The 24,996-nt window shown below is 33.7% G+C and overlaps 2 protein-coding genes across 2 annotated transcripts; both read left to right on the top strand.

The window, feature by feature from the left end:
• The first annotated feature begins 19,196 nt into the window (after window positions 1-19,196).
• LOC114399879 lies at window positions 19,197-23,813 on the top strand. The gene is made up of 3 exons (XM_028362098.1): window positions 19,197-19,246; window positions 22,789-23,184; window positions 23,257-23,813. Exons 2-3 carry the CDS (start codon window positions 22,813-22,815, stop codon window positions 23,710-23,712), a joined length of 828 nt encoding a protein of 275 aa, XP_028217899.1. The 5' UTR covers window positions 19,197-19,246; window positions 22,789-22,812; the 3' UTR covers window positions 23,713-23,813.
• On the top strand, window positions 21,476-22,312 carry LOC114399880 (protein ALP1-like). Its single transcript, XM_028362099.1, has 3 exons — window positions 21,476-21,714; window positions 21,793-22,018; window positions 22,098-22,312. The coding sequence occupies exons 1-3, from the start codon at window positions 21,523-21,525 to the stop codon at window positions 22,157-22,159; spliced, it is 480 nt and encodes a 159-aa protein (XP_028217900.1). The 5' UTR covers window positions 21,476-21,522; the 3' UTR covers window positions 22,160-22,312.
• Window positions 23,814-24,996: the final 1,183 nt, after the last annotated feature.

Genomic DNA, 24,996 nt, shown 5'->3' with positions numbered 1-24,996 from the left:
ACTACAAAAAAAATGACATATACTTACGGAGACTTTTGCCTACACACATAAATTAGTGTAGGTAAAAGTCAAAAAAATACTTATACCTACAATTGTTTGTCATAGTGTAGGTAAAAGTCAAAAAAAAAATTCATTTCATCCTTATCCCCTCGTGGCTAGAAAAAATAAAGAATCTATTGAGGCACTAAGAAGATCCATCCCTCAAATTTTCCCAGCCAAGTTCCCAGCCTCATGTTCCATCCCCTTCACTTCACATTCACAACACACACAGCATATCCATTCTTTCATTCTCTCTCTCATGGCGTCTTTTTCCATTTCTGCACCAACGCTCACCTTCCCGACGCAGAAGCTTGTCGTTCTGTTCCCCCGCGCAACGGACGCCCTCGCTCCTCCCGTTCCCATCGCAATCCCCCTGCCACTGCCTTGCCTCTGCCTCCTCCGACGACCGCAGTGCTGGCGCCAAACACAACGGCTGGGACTCTGTGCTACACCAGTTCTCCGAGGTCACCAATCGAGTCGATTCCTACTGGAAGTCCCTCGGGAACGCCGCCGCTGATGATCGCGTCCGCGTCGACGGTGGCGACGAGGATTGGGATTGGGATCGCTGGCGCCGGCATTTCGAGGAAATCGACGAGCAAGAGCGCCTCCTCTCGATTTTCAAGGTACACGGATTTCAATTTGTGTCTTCTCGCGTGCTTTTACCAAAGTTTTTGTGAAAGTCATTATTCTAAATCAATGTCATTGCGTTTCTTTATTCGTCGAAAAAAGAATTCAATTTATTAGTGTTTCTGAGGAGTTTTCATATGTGGAAACAATGACAACGTCCATTTGCTATATCATGGAACTTTCTGGTCCATGGAACTTTTATTCATGCGATAATTTATTCTTTGCCTTACTATTTGGACGATCACAACTAATGCAAAATATTAAATTAAAGGTGCAGCAGATAAAAGATTTATCTCGATATCGATCAAATGAGAAGTTGGAATATAATTGAAAATGATACAGACAAAATCTAGAAGTAGTGGCATACCTTTGGGTTTTTTCATACGATAGTAAATATAAGTAAGGCCAACGATAAAAAGAGCAATTATGCCACCTAGCAGTTCAGACTTCAGGTTCTCAGCAAAAGGTATTATAGACTTCAAATCCAATTTGGGGAAGTAAGGTGTCATTTTGAATGGTAGTTCCAATTTGGGGAGGTCAAGTAGTACTACTATCATTTTGAATGGCAGTCCCAACATGTTGCCTAAAAACTATTAATTCCAAATAGAGAGACACACAATATATATGTGTGGGTGGCTGTTATTTTTTTTTAACTGTTTAATTCGTCTCTTCTTTTCATTATTCTTGAAATGAAGCAAAGAATAAATTATCTACACAAAATGAACTTTTAATTCGTCTCTTTTTTTTGAACTGTTTAATTCATTTTTTTGAAGTTTGTGGTCCATGGAACTTTATACATGCCCATGTAGTGCTATATCATTATCTACACAAAAGTGATTCAGTGCTTGTTTATTCTCCAGTGACATGGATTTTATATTTTCTGTATGTATTCATGTATGGTTTGTAGGATGCAAAAGGTTAGCCTAATTATTTACTTAATGGGTGCAGCAATAAAATTGAGGTTTCCTACCAGGAAGTTGTTGCTCTAAAGAGACAAGAAGAGCTCATTCGTGAAGAAGAAGCAGCATGGCTGGCTGAACGTGAGCAGAAAGCAAAACGTGGAAATGAGAGGGAAAAGAAGTCAAAGAAGAAACAGGTCTGTCACTCATCTAATCTGCATTATCAAGGGATGTCTGATGTCCTAAACTTTATTTCACAGATGCTACTGGTTCTGTGGTTCTATTAATTTGGGATTACATGCATCTTCAGACAAGAAAGTTGGAGGTTCTAATAAAGAATGTTTCAAGGTATTTTTCTTTGTTTTGGAAATTAGAATTGAGGATAGGCTAGAGAAATAGAAGATTTCAAGAAACAAGGAAAATGTAGCATAATAAAATATTGTAGAGAGATTCAGAATATATAATGTAAACCTTGTGAATCTATTTAAGTCCCTGTATAAATTTTTTATTTGATGGGACTCATTATTTCTTGTTCTATGTTCACAATCTGTTCCTCAATGTCTGGTAATTCACTTTATGATGGTCATTACACTATGAGTTTTATCTATTGTTGATATGCTATGCTTCACCCATATTACAGCTCAAAGGAGACATATATCCTTCTCATACCATTAGGATGCCTTCATCAATTTCCTAGTTAGTCATCCTTTTCCTTGTTGGTTGTCTACATGACTTGTATCTTCATTTGGATATTATTGATTTTGACCGACTATTTACTGTATTTTATGTTGTGGGTTTCACACTAGTTTGGCATCACTTCAGTTTGATGATCAATACTTTTTGGCAAGCTCAATGGATGGATTAGTTAGTATACTCTTCTGGAAAATTGTTACCTATATCATTTGTCTGCTATTACAAGGCATAGAATGCCAAAAAATTGCAGCAGCATCTCATGATTAGGCAGTTGCACGAATTTGTTTCTTATATTTAAATTGAAGAGAAATTATTTGTATTTAATGAGCAAAAACTAAGTGTAATTGATCCCATTTAATTGAAATTCTTTTTTCATGGTAGATTATCTTTATTTTTGTTCTCCAGGTCTTGCATCACCTAGATAATATAGTGATTGACATAAATATAATGACCAATGAAGGCAATATATGTTACCAGAACTTACAAGATAACAAAGAAAACCATTACCTTGTTAGCCACCATTTCTTGCTGGCTGCATATCATGAGAGAAATTAGCTTTAAATGATGAGTTCTTTGTCTTTTCAGATGAGACTTTATGATCTTCGTCTACTTCAGAGGGGTGTTGTTCAATGTTATGAAGGGCATGTGAATTCTCATACTCGTATACAGATTGGTGTTGATCCATCTGAGAGATTCGTTATGTCAGGTGGGTGTTTTTCAGTGATGTTATTTATTTAGCATTCTAGAGTCTAAAAATTTTGTCTTTGTCATCTCAGGTGGAGAGGATTGCAAGCTAAGGTTATGGAGTATCAAGTCTGGTGAACTGCTTTTTGAGGACAAGTTCTCTGATTCAGTTATCTTCATTGTGTGCTATAAAACATATGGACATAGTAAGCATGATATCCTCTCTGCCTTTCTGCTTTCAATTTTAAAAATTCTCATATATTTTGGTTTTCAGATGGTTGCTAATCTTAAAGTGTATTATTTGGTTGTATAGGTTTTAAAGTAGAAGAGGAAAACCAATACAAGCGTGACTGATCTCAGGGTGCATGGCTTGGATCACTTGAAGGATTGTTTTATATGTGCTGGTTATGAGTGTGAAGGGTCCTGCAGCTATAGAATCTGAAGCTAACTAGATGCCCACAATACTTGATAAATACTGAGGTTATAGCATATATCTATATATACTCACATGAAGGTAATCAAATAGCTTGTAGATATATACACATATAGCAAAATTCCCTGTTAAAGGCTCTTTTGGGGATTAAAGCTGATACTAGCAGTAGCACACAGCAGAGATGACCAATACTTTTTAGAATTAGATAATTATTAAAAAAATGTATAGCTCATGCCAAGCCAGTCAGTTTCAATTTCAACCTAGAATTTATAATTGCTTATAGGTGATAATAAGAAATTATTTTTTCTGTCTAGCTTATTATTCTTCCTTAAGGTTTGTTGTTGACTGTTCTTTTTGTAACCATGGCAGCTTCATTGATCAGGTACATTAAAATTTTTATAAGCCTTTTCACGTTAAGGATTTTACCCTTGCTATCAAGTGTCTATAGAGTAGGCTTGTTCTTTTCTTTTATGGTTTTTTAATTGAATTTTACTTTCCAAACATTTGATGCAATTCTATTTCGTAATCTTTGTTTAAAACAACCCTCTTTAAAATCCAATTGGTGATTAAAACTTAATTGACCCATTTTTGGTAAAAACAACTTTCATGTTTCTATCATTTGTAAATGCTCAAAAATCATTGTCCTCTCTTATTTGGTTAGCAAGTTCATAAATCCAGACTTAAGAGCAGCTGGAATGAGACACCTTTCTGTTTTTGACCACACACTATACCTCTGCATATGTAAAGGATTTACAAAAAAACCAAAATATTGTTCTGCTGATATTGTGGTTAATTAACTGGTTAATTAAGTAACCTCAAAAAAGATATTATGGTTAACAAGTTAAGTGCTTAATTACCAAAATATTGTCCACCATCACCACCACAACAACAATAATACTAATTATATTATTATGCTTTCAATTCTCTGCTACCTGAGTTTTTTCCTTCATGAAAACAATTGAAATTGGAGAAATAATAGTTGTGAAACATGCTTTAAACATTAGAGTTATTACCTGTTCTATCAAACTCAACTCAGATTGGCTTGGGAATCAATCAACTAATCAATTTAAATCACTAAATGAATCAACCATGTCATAGATCCAATGTGATCCCATTTGATTCTACAGGTTTAGAGGTTGTGCCAGTGACTTGTTGACTCAGCAGGTTATGCACTTGGGTTTTTTTTTATCAATTTATAACTAACATTATTCTTACAATGTGGTTCATTTTGGAATAAAAGATTATAAATATATTAGAGAAATATTAATATTGTGTGAAGGTGATAATGACAATGGAAATGATCGATAGCTAGCTATTGTTTCATTGTGGAAGTTTTTATTTTTTATTCACTTCTGCTGTAATAGAAAAAGAGATTAACACTAAAGAAAAGAATCTTGATCCTGTTTTGGGTTTGAATGCTGGTACCTATACAAATAAAAATAAATGCTTATGAAAATCTAGTTACAAGATGTAATGATGCATACATTTGCAAATTTTGATACTTGATGTCATTCTTTTGTTATATAATAATAACCGTTTTATTCTGGATGTGTCCTAGTTTATGGTTTAATTATGTAGATTCATTATTTTTTTGACACTCAAGATTTCTTAGATATGTGTGAATTACGAAGTCGAGCTTAGCGTGATGATTTTTTATCTCTCACTGTAGCCTATCTATTCCCTAGCAGCTTAAGTCCTGAGATTCTAGAAGGTTTACTAAGATCAGGTTTGCAATGATACGACATGTAGATGTCACAATGGATCAGGTTTGGGGATGGCTTTCATGTCTGCAAGGTAAGAATCTCATTGCTAATGAAATAGTTTTTCAAGAGCTGATGATGTAGCTTCTTTTTTTATTGCTACTTTGGTAAGATATTTAATGCATTTGAGTGTCCTCTTTCACGTCTCTATATATTGAAGTAAATTAATATGCATGTTAACTAGCAACTAGTAATAATTATAAATGGGATGGACAATTTTTCAACCCGATTAAAAAAAATATAATTTTTAAAAAATATTACAAGTTATAGGTAAATCACGTCTTAAAACATGATTTTAGAACTACAATTTTATTAGAAATGATTTCTAGTCAAACATCATGTACCAACTTTGTTTGAGGAGCATTGGTCTTGTTATGCATTCGAGCCCAAGGACAAAATTTTGTATTTGTTAGATTCGATACATGATAAATTCTCAACTAGCAAGAGGTAATAAATCTATTAGAACCTGATTCTTTATTCCCCCTGCAGGTTTATGTCAACAAAAGTCGGAAGGAGTTGATAGGCCGCAATGGTCCGCATTTAGTCATGTTAACTACTCAGGTTCTCTTTCATCCACATTTGGTAGCAAGGTGAGTAATAATTGCGATGACTCTATTTTGGATACTAGTGAATTAGAAAAGGTTTCGTTGGAAGCTACAGTACTAATAGTCATTCTAATAAAAGCTATGAAACACTTAGTTACTTCTTGAAGTTGAATTTATAACTGTCAATAAGTTTAGTTTCTAACATTCCAAGGTTGTCATTTACATTTCTCATCTCTTTTCCATTTTCTCCTTCTTCCCTATTTATCTTCTGTCAAAGACACCCTTATTCTTAAAATTGTTACCTTTTTATAAATTATTGAATGTTGATGAATTCAATGTGTATTTTCTCTTTTAAATTTATAGGTTCTAAATTTAAAATTTAAGCACCCTACCTATATATGGTTTGATACTTAGGTTCCCTGCTGATTATAAAAAAATCATTATATTTGTTTTTAACTACTAAGGCTACTCACTGTAAGGTCGATTCTAGAAGAAACATGCTACTCACTGTGTCATGCAATGCAGAAGACATGTTGCTTCCACGCGGTAATTTTACATTTTCCGGTAAGTAATTAATTAGAATGAGAAATGAGTCCAGTTTAGATAAATAGCTTTTGTTTAATTTTATCTTTTCTGTTTAACTATTTTTCTTCTCATACAAATTTTTCCTAATTGATATATATATGATTCATTGTCAGAAAAAAAAGAAAAAAGTCAAGTGGTAAACTAATTTTTTAAAATTAAATGTAATCATCAGGTGTTCTCATAACAATTATAATGTTAAACTAATCTAAACATTCACATGTTATTTAATAATAATATAGGCTTATTTTATGATTTTTTGAACAATACATTACATATTCAAATAAAAAATGATAAAATACTAATTAATTTTTAAACTATATTAAATTTTGCAAATTCAGTTTATATCCCAAGAATTTCAATCTAATATATAGTTCGGTTAATTAATTTATCATTTACAAAAGAAACTTTTGAAGATAGGCTTTTGTCAAGACTTGCATCTCTACTACCGATGGATCTTGTTTGCAATATATATTCAAAACGAAATAATAATATAATCTTAATCAATCACTTTCAATATGACTAGCTACCTCATATAGTACGTGCCCATGGGAACAAAATCATTAGAAAATGAACATTTTTCTAAATGAAGTTATGGGACATATTATCTTTCATAGTACTAGCTCTTAATTTCTTAATATTTTTTAGGATCAATGGCAGCACTGTATGGCATGTCTCCAATGATATTAGCATTGAGGGTAAACCCAAGTAAGAGCACATCCCCTATTTACTTGATTCCTAGGTTTCCAGGAAAAAATAATGGCAAAGAGAGATTGGAGAGTACCAGTTGAAGCACCTTCACAGTTGTGGTCTGTACAAAATACCATAGGTCTGTACAAAATTTCTTTTTGCGTGCATAGCTCTACAATCTTTGTCTCTCATGAAAATGAAGCACTAATATATGATATTCTAAAAAGTGTCAAGCATCCCAAACTTTTGTAATTCAACTACTGCTTTCTAGTAATGCCATTTCATCTTTCATGAGTTTATATAATTCTTTTGGTATTGGTTTGCTGCACTGCCCACATTCAATTATGTATGTTCTAAGCTCTCTCTAAGATCTAAACATTTACCTACAGTTGAAGATGATATGTACATATTAAAGGCTTTTACCTACAGTTAGGAGATGTAAGTAGAAGTTAATGACTTTTACCTACACACTATACATAGTAGGTAAAACCTATAGTGACAGACAATTAGCCGTCATTATATGTCCCTCAAAGTTGACGAAAGAAACGTCCGTAGGACAAAGTCTATCATACATTTACCTATGGATTTTTTATTTATAGTGACAGTTTTTGTCTGTAGGTATAGGTCATTTTTCTTGTAGTGAATTTTGCTTTTCAGAGGATAAGACTTTTTGTTCTGAAAAGCTCTCTTTGCAAATTCGTGTTCCAAGTCACATATAAATAGACCTTTGATGGCCATTCAAAAATCATTTGAACAGATGTGACTCTTGGAAATTATTTTTTGAAAATCTCCTCTGGTAATCGATTACAAGACTTGTGTAATCGATTACAGGCTTTAAAATTTGAATTAAAACATTCAATAACTGCTAGTAATCGATTACCATCCAAGTGTGATCAATTACACATTGTAAAATTTGAATTCAAATTTCTAATAACTGTTATAAATATTTTCTATTGTTGGTAATCAATTACAATACTCATGTAATCGATTACATGCTTTCAAAAGTATTCAAAAACATTTTAAAAGCATTTCAGGAAGTATTTTGGCCACTGGTAATCGATTACATCAGAGAGTAAATCTCTTGAAAAAAACATTTTAGCTTAATTTCATTGGCCAAACCTCTTGTTGTTTCAACTTGCAATTCCCTTCCTAAGTCTCTAGAGATTATCTTGATCATATATCTTGAATTTCTTGGATTCTTGTCTTGAATTAAACTTGATAAACGTATGATCCTCTTGAATTAAACTTGAGAAGCGCATGATCCTTTGGCATCATCAAAACATCAAAGTCTTTACTTCTACAATCTCCCCCTTTTTGATGATGACAATTTAATTCCTAAAATCAAGATACAAGATAGAATATATACAAGATAGAACGTTCACTCATTCCATACTCCCCCTATGTTTTGGAATTTATGATCTCTTGATTTCTAAGCTTCTAAGCTTCTAAGCCCCGTTTCTCCCCCCCTTTGGCAACATCAAAAAGTCAAAGTACGTGGTAATCAACATAGGGCAGAAAATAATAATCAAATATAACTAAAGTTCACATAACCATTCATAAGTCAAAATCAAATATAATTCAGTCATAAAATACTAAGTGCCAAATACTGAAATATAACTAAAGTTTGGAGAATAATGACTTAAAAAAAATAGCCAAATACATGGTGTAAAATCAAATATAATAATAATCTAAATCTATGAAGATGGTGGTGGAAGGTCGAACCACCGACGAAGATAACTCACATCCTCCTCAAGCTGAGTGATGTGGGTATCCATTCCTTCAAAGCGAGCATCAATGGCATCGATACGGCCATCCAAGGAATCAAATTGTTCACCAACATAGGTGCAGAGGTCTCGTAACTCAGAAAGAACTTCATGCATGAGGGCTAAGGAGTCATCTTGTTGAGGCAGAGGAGAGGGAGTACGTTCGTCTTGCGGAGGTTGCGCATCCTTCTTCAACCATTGCCCATCCATGTCCTTACGGTAGCCAAAGGAGGTTACCGCACCAGCACCAATAACAAAGGAATGTTTAACTTGCACAAAAGGCTCAGAATTCAAAGGAATTTCAAAATATCGAAGAAACAAAGTCACAAGCTGAGGGTAAGGTAGAGGTGCACTAGACCTCAATGCCTTATGCATGTGGTAACGAATCAAATGGGCCTAGTCGATTGGACGACCGGTCAAGAAAGCCTACATCAAAATCAAGTCCTCCTCAGAGGCTTGAGCGAGATTAGAAGAACGAGGCATCAAAATTCTAACAATGATATAGTGCATGACGCGACAATCAAATGTCAATGACCCGGCAAGCAGTTTGCCGGTCATATCCACCTGGTCAATGCAGACCATGTGGCAGGCATTATGACTGGAGTAATCAAACTTCCAGTCGTCAACAAGGGTACCCTCAAAAGGTGCACCCTGACTGGGTAGTTGTGTCAAAGAAAAGAAAAGAGACTCATCAATAATCATAGGGATACCATGCACCTCAGAAATTAAAGTTCCATCCTGAATTTTAAAATTTGAGTAAAAGACTCGTACTAACTCAGGATAATATGGTAATTTTAATGACATAAAAGGAATCAGACCAGTGTTTTGAAACACTTGATAGCAATCAAATGTTTCCCCATCAAAGAATTCTAGGTCAAGATATTTGGGATCAAGAATTTGACGAGATTGAAAGAGAGAGGAATATCATATATGTTGTTCATCAGATGAAAACAGTGTAAAGGATGACAAGGATGGTGGAATTGGTGTCGGGGATGCTCCGGTGGCTCTGGGACGTGATGTTCTATGTGCCGCAGCGGAGGTGGATGAACCCTTGCGCTTCTTAGATGATTCTACCATTTGGTGAAGTTATTGAAGATTTTGATTGGTTGAAATGAAAGAGAGTCGAAAATGATGAAAAATGGGCTTTGTGGGAGGTGATTTGGTTGAGAAACGAGTGAGATATGAGGATTGGAAGTTTTGGGAGAAAGGGGGAGTTGTAACTCGAGATGTTCGTGACTATAGCTTCTAAAATGTGGCTATTTATAGAAGATGGTGTTATGTAATCGATTACAGGAGCACTTAGCCTTCTGGTAATCGATTACAAGCTTCTGTAATCGATTATAGGCTATCTGTTCTTGTGTAATCGATTACCAGAACACTAAATAGGCTTTTTCCTCAAAAAAATATCTATGTCTATGCTAAAAACATCTAACTATAGCAGTCATCAATACTGATACTCATTTAATTCAATCAAACAAGCATCAATCACACAATAACACACCAATCAAACACAATTAAAATCTTATAATCAAATACAATCAATCAATCATTAACCATAAATATTTCAATCAACCAATCAATCCTTATTTATCCAAATCACTAATATCTAAGAGGCCTAATTCTCTTCTAATGGAAAAGAATGTTTCTTTGGGGAGAGGTTTTGTGAAGATATCAACAAGTTGATTCTTTGTATCAACAAATTCTAGCACATAATCTCCCTTCAGAACATGATCTCTTAGAAAATGGTGTCTAATTTCTATATGCTTGGTTCTAGAATGTTGAACTGAATTTTTGGAAAGACTAATTGCACTTGTATTATCACACCTAATAGGTATATGGTCAAGAATGATTCCATAGTCAGAGAGTTGTTGCTTCATCCATAGAATTTATGCACAACAACTGCCAGCAGAAATATATTCCGCTTCTGCAGTGGATAAAACAACACTATTTTGTTTATTACTATGTCAAGAGACTAAAGCAGATCCAATGAATTGACAAGTTCTACTTGTGCTCTTTCTATCTGTTTTAGAACCGGCAAAGTCTGAATTAGAGTATCCTATTAAGGTGCATGTGGAATTCCTAGGATACCATAAACCTATATTCATAGTGCCTAACAAATATCTTATGATTCTTTTAACGGCACTAAGATGTGACTGTTTGGGATTTGATTGAAATCAAGCACACATAAACACACTAAACATTATATCAGGTCTACTAGCAGATAAATAAAGAAGGGATCCGATCATACCTCGATATTGCTTAACATCTATTGACTGACTGGTTTCATCTTTATCTAAATAGCAAGCAGTGCTCATTGGTGTAGCTATGTGCTTAGCATTTTACATCCCGAATCTGTGAATTAACTCTTTGCAGTACTTGGATTGATTGACCAAAATTCCAGTCTTCGTTTGTTTAATTTGTAATCCAAGAAAGAAATTAAGTTCTTGCATCATTGACATTTCAAACTCACTTTGCATGTCATGAGAGAATTCCTTGCACAATAATTCATTAGTAGATCCAAAAATAATATCATCAACATAAATTTGAACCAATAAAATATCATGTAATTTTCTCTTTATGAAAAGAGTAGTATCTACTTTGCCTCTAGAGAAATCCTTTTCTAAAATAAACTTACTTAGATGCTCATACCAAGCCCTAAGGGCTTGCTTTAAGCCATATAACGCCTTTTTTAATCTAAAAACATGATTGGGCTTGTCTGAGTTTTCAAATCCAGGGGGTTGATCTACATATACTTCCTCTTGAATAAAGCCATTTAAGAATGCACTTTTTACATCTATTTGATAAAGCTTAAAGTCCATTATGGATGCATAGGCTAATAACATTCTGATGGCTTCTAATCTAGCAATTGGAGCATATGTTTCCTTATAATCTATCCCCTCTTCTTGATTATATCCTTTGGCCACTAATCTAGCCTTATTTCTAATAACTATGCCATTTTCATCTAATTTATTTCTAAACACCCATTTTGTTCCAATGATTGGGTAGTTTTCAGGTTTCTCAACTAACTCCCAAACATTATTTCTTTCAAATTGGTTTAGTTCTTCCTGCATAGCTATTATCCAATTTTCATCTATTATGGCTTCATTTAAATTTTTAGGTTCAATCATAGATACAAAAGCCATGTTATTGCATAAATCTTTGAGAGAGTGTCTAGTTGTTACCCCTTTTGAGATATCACCAATAATGTTGTCAAGGGGATGATCTCTTGAAGCTTTCCATTCTTTTGGAAGATCATTATTTGCTTTGACTTCTGTTGGAGGATCTTCATTGCTTCCTTCTCCTTTTCCTTTAGAATCTTGTCCATGAATGTGCATTTGTTCTAAAGATTCTACAATATTATCTAAAATATCCTTTCTTGGAGAAATAGCATTAGACTCATCAAAGGAAGCATGAATTGATTCTTCAATTGTCATTGTTCTCTTATTATAAATTCTATAAGCTTTACTATGCAAAGAATAACCAAGGAAAATTCCTTCATCTGACTTAGCATCAAACTTTCCTAAGCTTTCTTTTCCATTGTTTAATACAAAACACTTGCAACCAAAAACATGAAGATGCGAGATGTTTGGTTTCCTACCATTGAATAGTTCATATGGAGTTTTCTTTAAAATTGGTATTATTAAAGCCCTATTCATGATATAGCATGCAGTATTAACGGCTTCAGCCCAAAAATATTTTGGAAGAGGAGTATCATTTAATAAGGATCTAGCAATTTCTTCTAAAGACCTATTTTTCCTTTCAACAACTCCATTTTGTTGAGGGGTTCTAGGTGCAGAAAAGTTATGTTCAATGTCATGCTTATCACAAAATAAATCAAATTCTTTATTTCAAACTCACCCCCATGATCACTCCTAATAGATATAATTTTGAGATTTTTCTTATTTTGAATAACTTTTGCAAGTTTCTTAAATGCTTGAAATACATCATTCTTATGAGTGATAAATAGTGTCCAAGTATATCTAGAATAATCATCAACAATGACAAGTGAATAATAGCTTCCACTAAAACTCATAATTCTAGAAGGACCAAACAAATCCATATGTAACAATTGTAATGGTTGAGTAGTTGAAACAATGTTTTTGGATTTGAATGAAACTCTGGTTTGTTTTCCCTTTTCACATGCATCACACAGTCTATCTTTTTCAAATTTCAATTTAGGCAAACCAACCACTAAATCTTTTGAAATTAATTTATTTAAGTGTTCCATGTTTATGTGAGCAATTCGTTTATGCCATAGTCATGGATCATCATCTTTGCTAAGAAAACATTGATTATTATCTAGTTTTTAGCTTAAGTCTATCATATAAACATTGTTGACTCTATACCCTATATGCTTTATATTAGTATCATGTTTATGTTTAATAAGACATTTTTGAGAATCAAATGATACTAGAGAGCCTTTATCACATAATTGACTAACACTAAGCAAGTTGTGCTTAAGGCCTTCAACAAGTAGAACATTTTCAATGGAGTTTGAAGAATTCATACCTATTTTTCCAACTCCAAGAATTCTACCTTTGTTTTTGTCACCATAAGTTACATGTCTGCTTTTCTTGGGAGAGATATGTGTGAACTTTGATGCATCTCCCGTCATATGTTTTGAACATCCGCTATCTATGTACCATTTCTTCTTCAAAGATACCTACATGATCAAGTTTATGACTTAGGTACCCAAACTTTATTGGGTCCTTGTGTGTTAGTGTTAACTGAAGATCCTTTTGGGACCCATATCATTTTAATATTGTTGCAATTTTTCTTAAAATAACATGTAGATGTGTCATGCCCTTTTCTTCCACAGTAAAAACAAGTGATGAAAGGAGAATTATATTTTTGTGTGGAAGCAAAGAAATTTTTGCAAAATTTTTGTTGTTTTTCAGGTTTATATCCTATTCCTGCCTTATCAAAGACACATCTTTTTTTTCCTAATATGACATCTAGGTTATTTCTACCAATAGAAAATTTAACAAGTGAGTTTTTCAAATCTTTAATTTCTTTTTCATACTTGCTACAACAGTTACATGAATTAGATATTACTTTTTCATCAGGAATAGTAGAAACATAAACTTTATCATTTGATTTAGAAATTGAAACTTCAATTTTAAGATGATTCTTTATTTAATTTTGAAATTTCTTTTTCTAAATCTGAAATTTTTTTCTTAGAAGATGAAACTAACTTTGCAAGTTTGATTGATTCTCTATGCAAATCAGCAAATGCATCTTATAATTCATCAAAAGAAATGGATAAGTTTTTATTTGAAGATGTTACCTCTTCATCACTTTCATAACTTTTGGCCATTAGACACAGTTTTATCTCTTCATTTTTTGAATCCTCATATGATTCCATATCATTGTCATCCCATGTGATGTATGCCTTCTTCACCTTTTTTTCACTAAAATTTTTCTTTTCAAATTTCTCCATTCTTTTCATGAAGATCGGGCAATTAACCCTGAGATGTCCAGGTTGATTGCATTCATAGCATTTTGGAGTAGAGGATGAATCTCTTGTCTTTCTTTTAGGTTTAAAATTTAGTCTCCTTTGATTTCCTCTGATTCTCAGGAACTTGTTGAACCTTTTTACAAAAAGGCTAAGATCATCATCTTCATCCAAATCAATTAAGTTTTCCTTATCACTTTCTTCTTGTATTGAAGATGAAGATTTAAGAGCAATTCCCTTCCTTTTCTTATCATTCTCCTCGTGTTGATTTAATCTCACCAGTTCCATTTCGTGTTCCTGTAACTTTCCAAATAGTATAGCAAGAGACATGTTAGATAAATCTCGTGACTCAGAAATGGCTGTTACCTTAGGTTGCCATTTTCTGCTTAAACATCTCAATACTTTATATATGAGATCACTTTCATTTGAATTCATTCTAAATAATTCATACTGTCATACCCTAATTTCGTTCGGGGACCATTGTTTGTCAGCATGCGACCTTCGTTTGACCACCTCAAAATGTTTAACACCCATCGTTGTAGAATCCCTAAAGTTCCGAGATGTTTTGGGAAGAAACTGATCAAAAACACGAAAATGGGAGTGTATTTAGCAAAGTGGGGTGTGTGTAAATAAACTGTTACACTCTAATTTCATCCGAGCACCATTGTTGGTCGCTTCGGAAGGCTTAACACTCATCGCAGTGGAATCCGTAAAGTTTCGTGAGATTTCAGAAAGAAAACAGCCAAAAACACAAAAAATGGGGGGTGAACTTATCAAGATAGGGGTGTAAATAGCAATTCAAATCTATGGTCCAGAACATTTTGGAAGTTGGGTTGCTTAAGGAGGAAGCAACTAGGCGGCAGCTCCTCCACGTTGTTGAAAAATGGTTTCCGGGGCTTCCGTGGCTTCCGTAAAGGGAAGAGAAAAAAAAGATGAAAATCAAATCCAAAACACTTCTGTAAGGCTTCCGTAACTTTTCCGTAAAGTACGAAAGGGGGGTGAACTTAGTAATTGGGGTGCGCTTAGAAATCTTCCTCATGAAGCCTCTAGGCGGCAAGCACCTCCCTTTTTCCCTATAAATAGGGGAGGGGGTCTGTTTCAAAATGTTCATGACCCCTAGGCTATGCATTTCAGCTATTTTGGGTAAAAAAAACATGTTTTCGTGAAGAAAAATCGAGTCGAAGTGCTTCCGTAACGCTTCCGAGACGTTTCCGTGAGCAAATTTGTGAAGATTTTCCTCCGTTCTTCACCGTTCTTTGTCTGTTCTTCATTCGTTCTTCGTTCTTCAACCACTAAGTGTTTCAATCTGAGACTTTCAATTCATTTCTTGTTTTGTTTGCTTTCATCTTCATCTCGTTCATTTATGAGATCTCAATACTTTCATTTATGAGATCTTCATTTAGAAAAATTTTCCCTAAAGATGCAAGATGATTTAAAATATGTGTAAACCTTTTTTGCATGTCTTGTATACTTTCATTTGAATTCATTCTAAATAATTCATACTGTCATACCCTAATTTCGTCCGGGGACCACTGTTTGTCAACATGCGACCTTCGTTTGACCACCTCAAAATGTTTAACATCCATCATTGTGGAATTCATAAAGTTCCGAGATGTTTTGGGAAGAAACCAGACAAAAACACGAAAACGGGAGTGTATTTAGCAAAGTGAGGTTTGTGTAAATAAACTGTTACACTCTAATTGCATCCAAGCACCATTGTTGATCACTTCGGAAGGCTTAACACTCATCGTGGTGGAATCTGTAAAGTTTCATGAGATTTCGGAAAGAAAACAGCCAAAAACACAAAAAACAGGGGGGGTGAACTTATCAAGATAGGGGTGTAAATAACAATTCAAATCTAGCCCGTCCAACACATTTTGGAAGTTGGGTTGTTTAAGGAGGAAGCAACTAGGTGGCAAGCTCCTCCACGTTGTTGAAAAATGGTTTCCGTGGCTTCCGTAATGCTTCTGTAAAATTTCTGAAAACCTTGGATAAACATATTTCACTTAACATTGGTGAAAGGGAAGAGAAAAAAAGATGAAAATCAAATCCGAAACACTTCTGTAAGGCTTCCGTAACCCTGTGTTTGGATGGGGAAATTTAACCAGGTAAAATATTTTAACAGAGATATTAAATTGCCTTTCAATAATCTAATATGTTTGGATGGGGTATTTTAAAAGTAATTAAAATGTTGTCATTTTTACAAAGTATTTTAATATATTAATTTGAGAGAATTTGAAATTCTCATTAAAAAGAAAAGAAATTAAATTCCCTTTCTCTCTCAGCACACACCACGTGCTCTCCCTCTATCTCATCGCACACTGCAGACGAGCTCTCTCTCCCTCTCAACACACCATCACAAGCTCTCTCTCTTTCCCTCTCAGCAGCGTCACGAGTTACCACTCCCTCTCCGTGGCTTTTCTTCCTCTCGCTGGTAAGTTCCTCTCTCCCTCGTTATCTCTGTTTTTTTTTTCTTTTTTCAAAGTTTATGTTTGTTTGATTTTGATTTCATTTTTGTAGTTATAAGGGTTGCTTGATTTTTTTATTTATGTTTCGTTTTCTATTTTGTTTCCGTGATTTTGATATGTTGGTGGGTGTGAATTGAATGGATTTGGAGTTGAGATAGATTGTGAGCACCATATGTTTGTGAATATGCATCAAAGAGAAATAGAGAAACAAATCTATTTAAATTTCTTGAACTGTATGATTTTCTGGGGGTTCAAGGGAATTGGTTTATTTGGCATTTTGGTTATTTGTTGATGGGGTTCAAGGGATTATTTAGGCTTAGAGATAGCTTCAGAACCTGTGGGGATGTGAGTTACCTTGAGTGGAGAGTGTTTCTTGTAGAATGACAAGAGCATCGAACCCAAGAACTCTAGAACTGAATCAGCAGTTTTGGAGCTTTCAAGCACCAATATCTCTACAAATCAAGTGGAATTTAAACCGATTCAAATGCCTGTCAGATCCAACTTTAAACTTTTAGCAAAAAAATAAAAAAGGAATGCAATGGCTTTAAAAAACAGAATAGTTATACCTCACATGTAGCAATAAAATGAAACCAGTTACATAGTATACATGTAAAAATGCAGTAAGCAAGTGGAAATCCTCCCCCAAAATACCAATACACATACATAGTTTGATACAAATAGTCCAAACCCATGCCCAAAGGCATAAGCATCATTGTTATTAACAACAACTACACAAATCCAAATGTCCAAAACCACCATCCATATATATGGCACAGTACCAGATTGCAGAATATATAGTGGACCTTGTTTGGATAAGCTTTTCTATAAGCACTAATACGAGAAGAAAATTATAAAAAAAAAAAAAAGCTTCTCCATAAGCTAATGAGTAGAAGCTTTCTCATATTACTTCTCCAAAAGCTAATTTTTAACCTATGCATAAACTAGTTTTAGTTTATGAACTAGTTTTAGTTTTAGTTTATGAACTAGTTTTATTTAGCTTGACTCTGTTTTGAGGGCGGTGGCTTCTAGGAATATAGTTGGTTGACAAGAGAAGCATGTGACAGTTAAAAAAGCAGAAACGAGAGAGAGGAGTCTTAATAAAAATTAAGAACTTTGGGATATTAAAGGTTCAGTAGCCTATGAGTTAGGTGGCATGAAGAATAGAAATTATAGTCATGTGAAAAAATGCTTCTAAGAATCTTGTTGGACTCGTTTGCTTCAACCACAGACAAAACATTCATTTCTTTACCAATTCTTTTTCACGGATTGCCATATGAATATTGAAACTTTATAACCGTGAAAAACCCCATTAATACAGAGAACTACGGATATGACTTAATTATTAGCAAATAAAAAAAGATTTGCTAGCGAAACTCATGTCACAGACAATTACACTTTTTAACAGAATCATATATATACTCTTAAAAAAACAAATTAAGAGAATTAATATAATTGATTTTGTGCTAGATTAGCCATGAATAACCAGACCCATGAATGAACCTTGTCATATTTTTGTGGTTTTCTAAAACAAGATTGTAGTATGAAAATATGAATTATTATCATTTCCTTTCTACTGGGAGCGGAGGGGGGTGTTCTGTTTGCTTGGTGATACTATCTGTTACTTGGGGCATTTGTTTGAGTTCGAAGTTCGATGCTTCCATGCTTCCATGCTTCCATGTAGTTTATTCTTGTCTATTTTGCAGTTTTATATATGCAGGGAGTTATGGTGTTACTGGTGTATATGTTGGTTCTGTTTTTTGGTGGGTTTGGGAGTGATCATGATGCAAGATTGGCTTACATAATTAATTTGGTGGGTGTGATTTCACAGTTGATGTGGCTCGGGTTATTATTTTGTGACAATAATTCAGACAGAACAAGCAGAAGCCATTTTTATTTGGTCTATGTGGCTCGAAATTTTTGTGACTTACTATGACAGAAGAATTAAAGGCTTAATTAAGATGTTACATCCAACAGAAAAAGTTATATCACTAGTAAAATATGCATGCAAATGCAATCTAAAAATACCATCACATGAATGAGTTCAAAACTTTCCAAATTTAAAAGAAAAAAATAGTTGCAACAAACATTTTGACTGACTCCCATTATTGATAACCCAAATTCTGAATAAAATTTTCAGGTTTGCAATTGACAACTGCAAAACAAAAAAAGAATCAAATGAATGCAATGGAACTATCTACCTTTTTGTGATACCTGTTAATTGTTATTGTACTTAAATATTTTTTATTTATCTATATGTTTGAACTGTAATTTTGGAGTTGGGACCTTTTCCATCGGGTTATCGATTCCCTGATTTTCAAAATTACTCTTTTGCCCGTGTGTCATGTGCTGTTGTTCCCATTTCTTATGTGTATTTTATTTTATTTTTGTTTGTCCTGAATATGATAATTTCTTATTTGCTTGCGTCCATTGTTCTATTGGATATCTACATGTTATATTATTTGAAAAAAATGTGCACGATCTCCTTTGTTTCACTCATGAAGTTAAAGGTTGAATTTCTTGTGCATGTGATGGTATCCTCTAATGGAATCTTTTTGCATGGCCAGGATCTTGGTTTACTCCGCATGTCATTACGGTGAACGCTGGAGAGGTATCTAATTAATCTTACAAAATAATATGAAATGCGTGAGCTAAGTTGTTTTCATTGGAATGACTATTGTGTGTTGTCTTTTATTTTCTACATAACTTATGTTCTCTTTTATTTACATTCCTTGATGCATGCTTCTTATTAATACTCCTATATTTTAATTGAAATAGTAATTTGGTTTGCTTTGATAAATATTGTTGTTTGTGAACGTGATATTGTGATCCATTAATTTTTCACTGGCTTCTTTTTTGTGAACGTGATATTGTGATCCATTAGAAAGGATCCGGGAAGCAACAACCTATATATATGTGATCTTTTTATCAACATGTGATCTTTTTTGTTTTCTAAATTCAAACTTTTCTAAATTTTGTTGTATGGATGCCCTGATGTTGCAACAAGTAATGCCAAATTCAAATTTAGTGTATGCATCATGCATGTACTAAAAATTTCATTTAATATTGTATTCATTTTCTCTGCCTTCCAATTATATACTGTATTATATTTGACAGAGGAAGCATTTAAGTTGTTAATTGATTAATTAACCATACTCATAGGGTCTATGTATAAAGAAAAACATTATTGCAGAGTCACATTAAAACTCATTTATTTATATTGAAAAAGTAGACGACTTGGGTTCTGTGGGAGAAATCCTAATGCCCCATTGGCCCTTCATTTCACAACCTTGTCTCCAAAATATCTCAAATTAAACAAGAAATTGCCAACTTCCCGAGGAAAAAAGAAGAGAAATTTACCATCTATCCTTTCTAAATGAACTGTACACTTTCTTTTATTAACAAAAAACTATCCACGCATTTTGAATCCAATCTCTGAGAAACATTTTCATGTCTCCTCAATCATTTTTCACATCATATTCATATCCTATTTGTGACCACAAAAAAGAATCCACAAACCCTGCCCCCTTTCACGAAAAAAAAAAACAAAGAGAAAAAAGACAGAGATCATTTCTATCATCCTCCATGTACAAAGATCTCGTTGCCTTCATTATCATGGCTGTGTACATTCAAAATTCAGCCACGAAAACCACCTGTGCATTCAGGTGAGCTCCCTTGGTCATAGCCACAGAAAGAGTGGTCCATGAATTAAACCGTCAACCACAAGCTCTCCAACTCCAAACAATGGATTCTTCTTTCAGCTATCTTCTAGACATTCAGATCAAAACTCTCCCATCATGTTAATGTTTGAACCTTTTTCTACTTACTATTACCAGTCTTCAATGAGTATTCTACCCACAAAATCCCGGAACCTTTTTTAGTACAGCTTTGGATCAACAGCTGAGATTGATGAAGGGTCAACCTGTAAAGACTTGTAAGCATGCTCCAGTTTCTTGCTGATATCGTAATCTTGCAAAATGTCAATAATCCCACAATATATAACAACATCGTAGGTTTCCCCACTGCAACAAGGGGTGTATTGATCAAAATCACTCCTCCGAGCCATGCGCTCTGCTCTCGCAGGCATATTGGCTCCTAACCTAATCAATGATTTCTTGAAACATGAAAAAATATGTATAAGAAGGAGTATATAGAAGAAATTCTGAATCGACAAAAATGCAGAGATAGTATGAAAAACATCCAAGTTGAAAAACCAACATGGACCAGAGGAAATAATAACCAGGCTAATATTAAATTAAGAACACTAAATTCTTTTGAAAGAGATTAGGACCACCCCTCAAACAACTGCTACTATATTCCCAACTACTCAAAGATAATTCAAACTACTTGCAAAGTTACAATTATTATCATGAATGTCGTCAATCCAGAGGAACAAGACATGATTTAATAGTATCATTGTTTTTAGTTGATCATCTTTGTATTGCACTAATATCATTGTTTTACATCTTTTACCTAGATATTTGTTTTAAATCTCCAAATAATATATGCACATATTATCTTATATCATTATCATGCAGTTTGGATTGAGAAGAAATGGATCATAGCATAGTTGACACTGCAATGACTTCAAGAAAATGTAAAGGAGAAGAGTATAAGAAGATAATCTTATTAGCTGCTGCTTGTGTTGTTCATATGGTCATTGGTGTAGTGACTTGGTATCATAATAACTATTTTGTTAAGAAACCAACCCGTAATTGGGAACTAGAACGTCAGAGCTTCCTTAATCTTCTTTATAGAGGAACAAATAAAGATTGCATTGAACAATTGAGGCTTAGTAAAAATGCATTTTTTAACCTTTGTAGAATTCTACAAGAAAAGGGTGGATTAGTAAGAACAAGAAATGTTCCAACAACTGAAGCAGTAGCAATGTTTTTACATATCCTTGCTCACAACCTAAAATATAGGGTAGTGCAATTTAGTTATTGTAGATCTAAAGAAACCATAAGTAGGCAATTCAATGATGTCTTGAGAGCGGTAATGAAAGTGAGCAAAGACTATTTGAATTTTCAACCCTGTACTTTAGAAGGTGCGGAAGCAAACAAGTGGAGATGGTTTGAGGTAAGTTTATCAATTGTTAGGAGAAATTAGTTAATTATAAAATTTTCTTAGAATCTAAAAAAATTGTCTTGTTTGTAGAGATGTATTGGAGCACTTGATGAGACTCATATTCCGGTTACAGTTTCTCCTGATGAGAGACCTAGATATCGTAATAGAAAGGGTGATGTCTCTACAAATGTGTTAGCTGCTTGTGGTCCAGATTTAAGGTTTATTTATGTGTTACCTGGGTGGGAAGGGTCTGCAGGAGATTCTCGAGTATTACGAGATGCATTACGTCGTCAAAACAAACTTGAAATTCCAACTGGTAATATTTCTTAGAAATAACTTTTTTCTTTTTTTTTTGGTCTAGTTTAAGTCTATGTTTGTTATTTTAAACATTGTAGGTAAGTATTTTCTTGTGGATGCGGGATATACCAATGGTCCGGGATTTTTAGCACCATATTGAGGGACTAGATATCATCTCAATGAGTGGATTGGAAACACCCCTCAAAGTTACAAGGAGTTATTTAATCTTCGTCATGCAAGTGCCCGAAATGCAATAGAAAGGTCATTTGGGATCTTGAAAAAAAGATGGAGTATATTAAGAACTCCTTCATTTTTTGATATAGAGACACAAATAAGAATTATCAATGCTTGTTTTGTGTTACACAATTTCATAAGAGACGAACAACAAACTGATCAACTTTTAGAAGTTCAAGACTTTGAATTTTTATATGTTGTTGATGAAGAGTTAGTCCATCAATCAAGGGAAGAAGTTCAAAATAATGTCATAGATGATATCACAACTATTCAAGCTACCGAGGAATGGACAAGATTTCGAGATACATTAGCTATGAATATGTTTGCTAACTATCAAGTTAGGAGAAACTTTGCTTAGGGATAGTTCTTTTTAAATGTAATTTGCTATTGCTGACAAACTTTGTGTGCTTTGTTACTATTGTACTTTTCTATTGAAGATAGACTTTTATGTACTTTGCTATTGCATAAAAACTTTGCTTGAAATATTTTCTATGATTGTGCAGTGAACTAGTCAAATGAATAAAGTAGGTCATATCTACTATTTGTTATGTGCAGGTTGAATAAGTGACATTAACTTCAATGGAGTCATCTAATGAAAAAATGACGGACAAAAGAAAAGTTTTAGGAAAAAATAATGAGGAAACAAGACGTTATTTTACATGGAATTTGGAAATGGAACGTGTATTGGCTGATGTACTTAGAGATCAAAGGAATTTGGGCAACAAGGGTGACGGAGGTTGGAAAAGGTCAGCATTGAATGCTGCAGCCGCAGTGTTATCTACAAGCTTCAATGTTAATGTCACATCAGATAATGTCAAAAATCGTATCAAATTATGGAGATCGTGGTATGGTATTGTAAGTGACATCCTTGGCCAGAGTGGATTTGATTGGGATGGCACTAAGCACATGATCACAGTTGAGAATGAAAATGCTTGGAATGAATATTGCACTGTAAGTATTCTTTAGTATGTTGCTATTTGTTATTCAAAGTAGATTGGATTTGACTTTTTCTTTGTTTTCCAGTCGCATAAATCGGCTAAACCGTTTCGATTCAAGGTGCTTCAAAATTGGGATGATATAGTGGATTTGTGTGCTAAAGATAGAGCCACCGGTCATGGAGCTAAATCTGCTATGGATGTTGATGAAGCGATGAGTAGAGAAACAAATGAAGTGGAATTCATGGGATTAGGTGCTACTGCCATAGATTTAGAAGAACCAAGCTCTAATACAAAAGGAAAAAGACAAGGTTTGACTTCTTCTGGCACACATCCTCACAAGAGAAAGATGGGAGAAAAAGAAGGAATAGCAGCTTCTTTGGATAAAATGGTGAACTCTTTTAACCGAATGGTGGAAAAGATGGATGGTAAAGTTGATGATGAAGATATTCAAGAAGCATTGCGTGAGGCAGCTTTGATACCAGATCTTAGTAGACAACAATGGGATAAAGCTATTAAATGGTTAGCTGACGATCCAAAGTAGTTAGCTATTGTGAAAGCCCTTCCAATTCACCAAAAGACAGATTATGTTTTAACACATCTTGGAGAATGAAACTTGGTGAGTAACCTTTTGTCTACATTTCCAATTTCAATTTTCAAATTATAAATTTGTGTCTTTTTTATGCCTAATTGAACTCATATTTTCACTATAGTTATTTGTCTTTCCTCTTGTGACTTATATTATCTTGTTTCTTCTCCCCTAAATGGCAACATTGGATGTTAATTATTCAGGTTCATCGACCTTTTACACTTGATGATGAATGAAGATTATGGAATGAAGAACATTGTTTTTTTTTTAAATTTGGACCTTGCAATTTTTGTTTAAGATCTTTGTTTGGAACTTGATTAATTAGGACCTTGTAATGCTTGTGTTGATTCGTGTTTATGCGTTGGTGCGTTATTAACAATTTGAATTTTCTTCCCGTAAAAACAATGAAATTAATATCATTTGAATTTTGTACGAGATAATTGTCCATAAATTACATAATTATTTAATTTTAATATGTTTTTTAAAATTATTGCAAGACTAGGTAATTAATTTTTTAAACAAGAATAAAGAAGTACATATCATTCATCTTTTAATTTTGCAGTATTGTTTAATCCAAGTTTTTTTGTGTTACTACAAAAATATTGTATAAGATTCAAAATTGTTTAGCATTAAAATTATTTTGATGATTTAATTATTAAGTATTAAAAAAACTTATTATTATAAATTTTATAACATTAAATTTATTTTGAATATTTAACTATTTAAAAAATGACTCATGTTTATTTTCATTCAATATTGAAATTTTAATTTTTAAATAAATATTTAAAAATTAAAATTTGAATTTCACTGAAATTGAATTACTTTATCCAAACAAGGAAATTAAAATACAAGAAATTGAATTGCCTCATCCAAACAAAATATTTACAAAATGAAAGGAATTTAAATCAAGGCAATCAAAATGCTGTGAATTTGAATTTCCTAGAAATCTTTAAATTCCTCATCCAAACACATGGTAAAGTACGAAAAGGGGGGTAAACTTAGTAATTGGGGTGCGCTTAGAAATCTTCCTCATGAAGCCTCTGGGCGGCAAGCACCTCCCTTTTTCCCTATAAGTAGGGGAGGGGGGCTGTTTCAAAATATTCATGACCCCTAGGCTATGCATTTCAGCTATTTTGGGTAAAAAAACATGTTTTCGTGAAGAAAAATCAAGTCGAAGTGCTTCCGTAACGCTTTCGAGACGTTTCCGTGAGCAAATCTGTGAAAATTTTCCTCCGTTCT

Source organism: Glycine soja, chromosome 19, assembly GCF_004193775.1.
Source record: "Glycine soja cultivar W05 chromosome 19, ASM419377v2, whole genome shotgun sequence".
NCBI lineage: Eukaryota > Viridiplantae > Streptophyta > Magnoliopsida > Fabales > Fabaceae > Glycine > Glycine soja.
This window is presented reverse-complemented; position numbering and strand designations above follow the sequence as displayed.

What these genes read in the sequence shown, in the direction of transcription:
- LOC114399879 (XM_028362098.1), top strand. Translation starts at nt 22,813, where the DNA reads ATGGAGTCATCTAATGAAAAAATGACGGACAAAAGAAAAGTTTTAGGA. An exon ending in CTTGGAATGAATATTGCACT is followed by an intron (nt 23,185 to 23,256) that starts GTAAGTATTCTT and finishes TTTGTTTTCCAG; the next exon opens with TCGCATAAATCGGCTAAACC.
- LOC114399880 (XM_028362099.1), top strand. Translation starts at nt 21,523, where the DNA reads ATGTTTTTACATATCCTTGCTCACAACCTAAAATATAGGGTAGTGCAA. An exon ending in ACAAGTGGAGATGGTTTGAG is followed by an intron (nt 21,715 to 21,792) that starts GTAAGTTTATCA and finishes TCTTGTTTGTAG; the next exon opens with AGATGTATTGGAGCACTTGA. An exon ending in CAAACTTGAAATTCCAACTG is followed by an intron (nt 22,019 to 22,097) that starts GTAATATTTCTT and finishes TAAACATTGTAG; the next exon opens with GTAAGTATTTTCTTGTGGAT.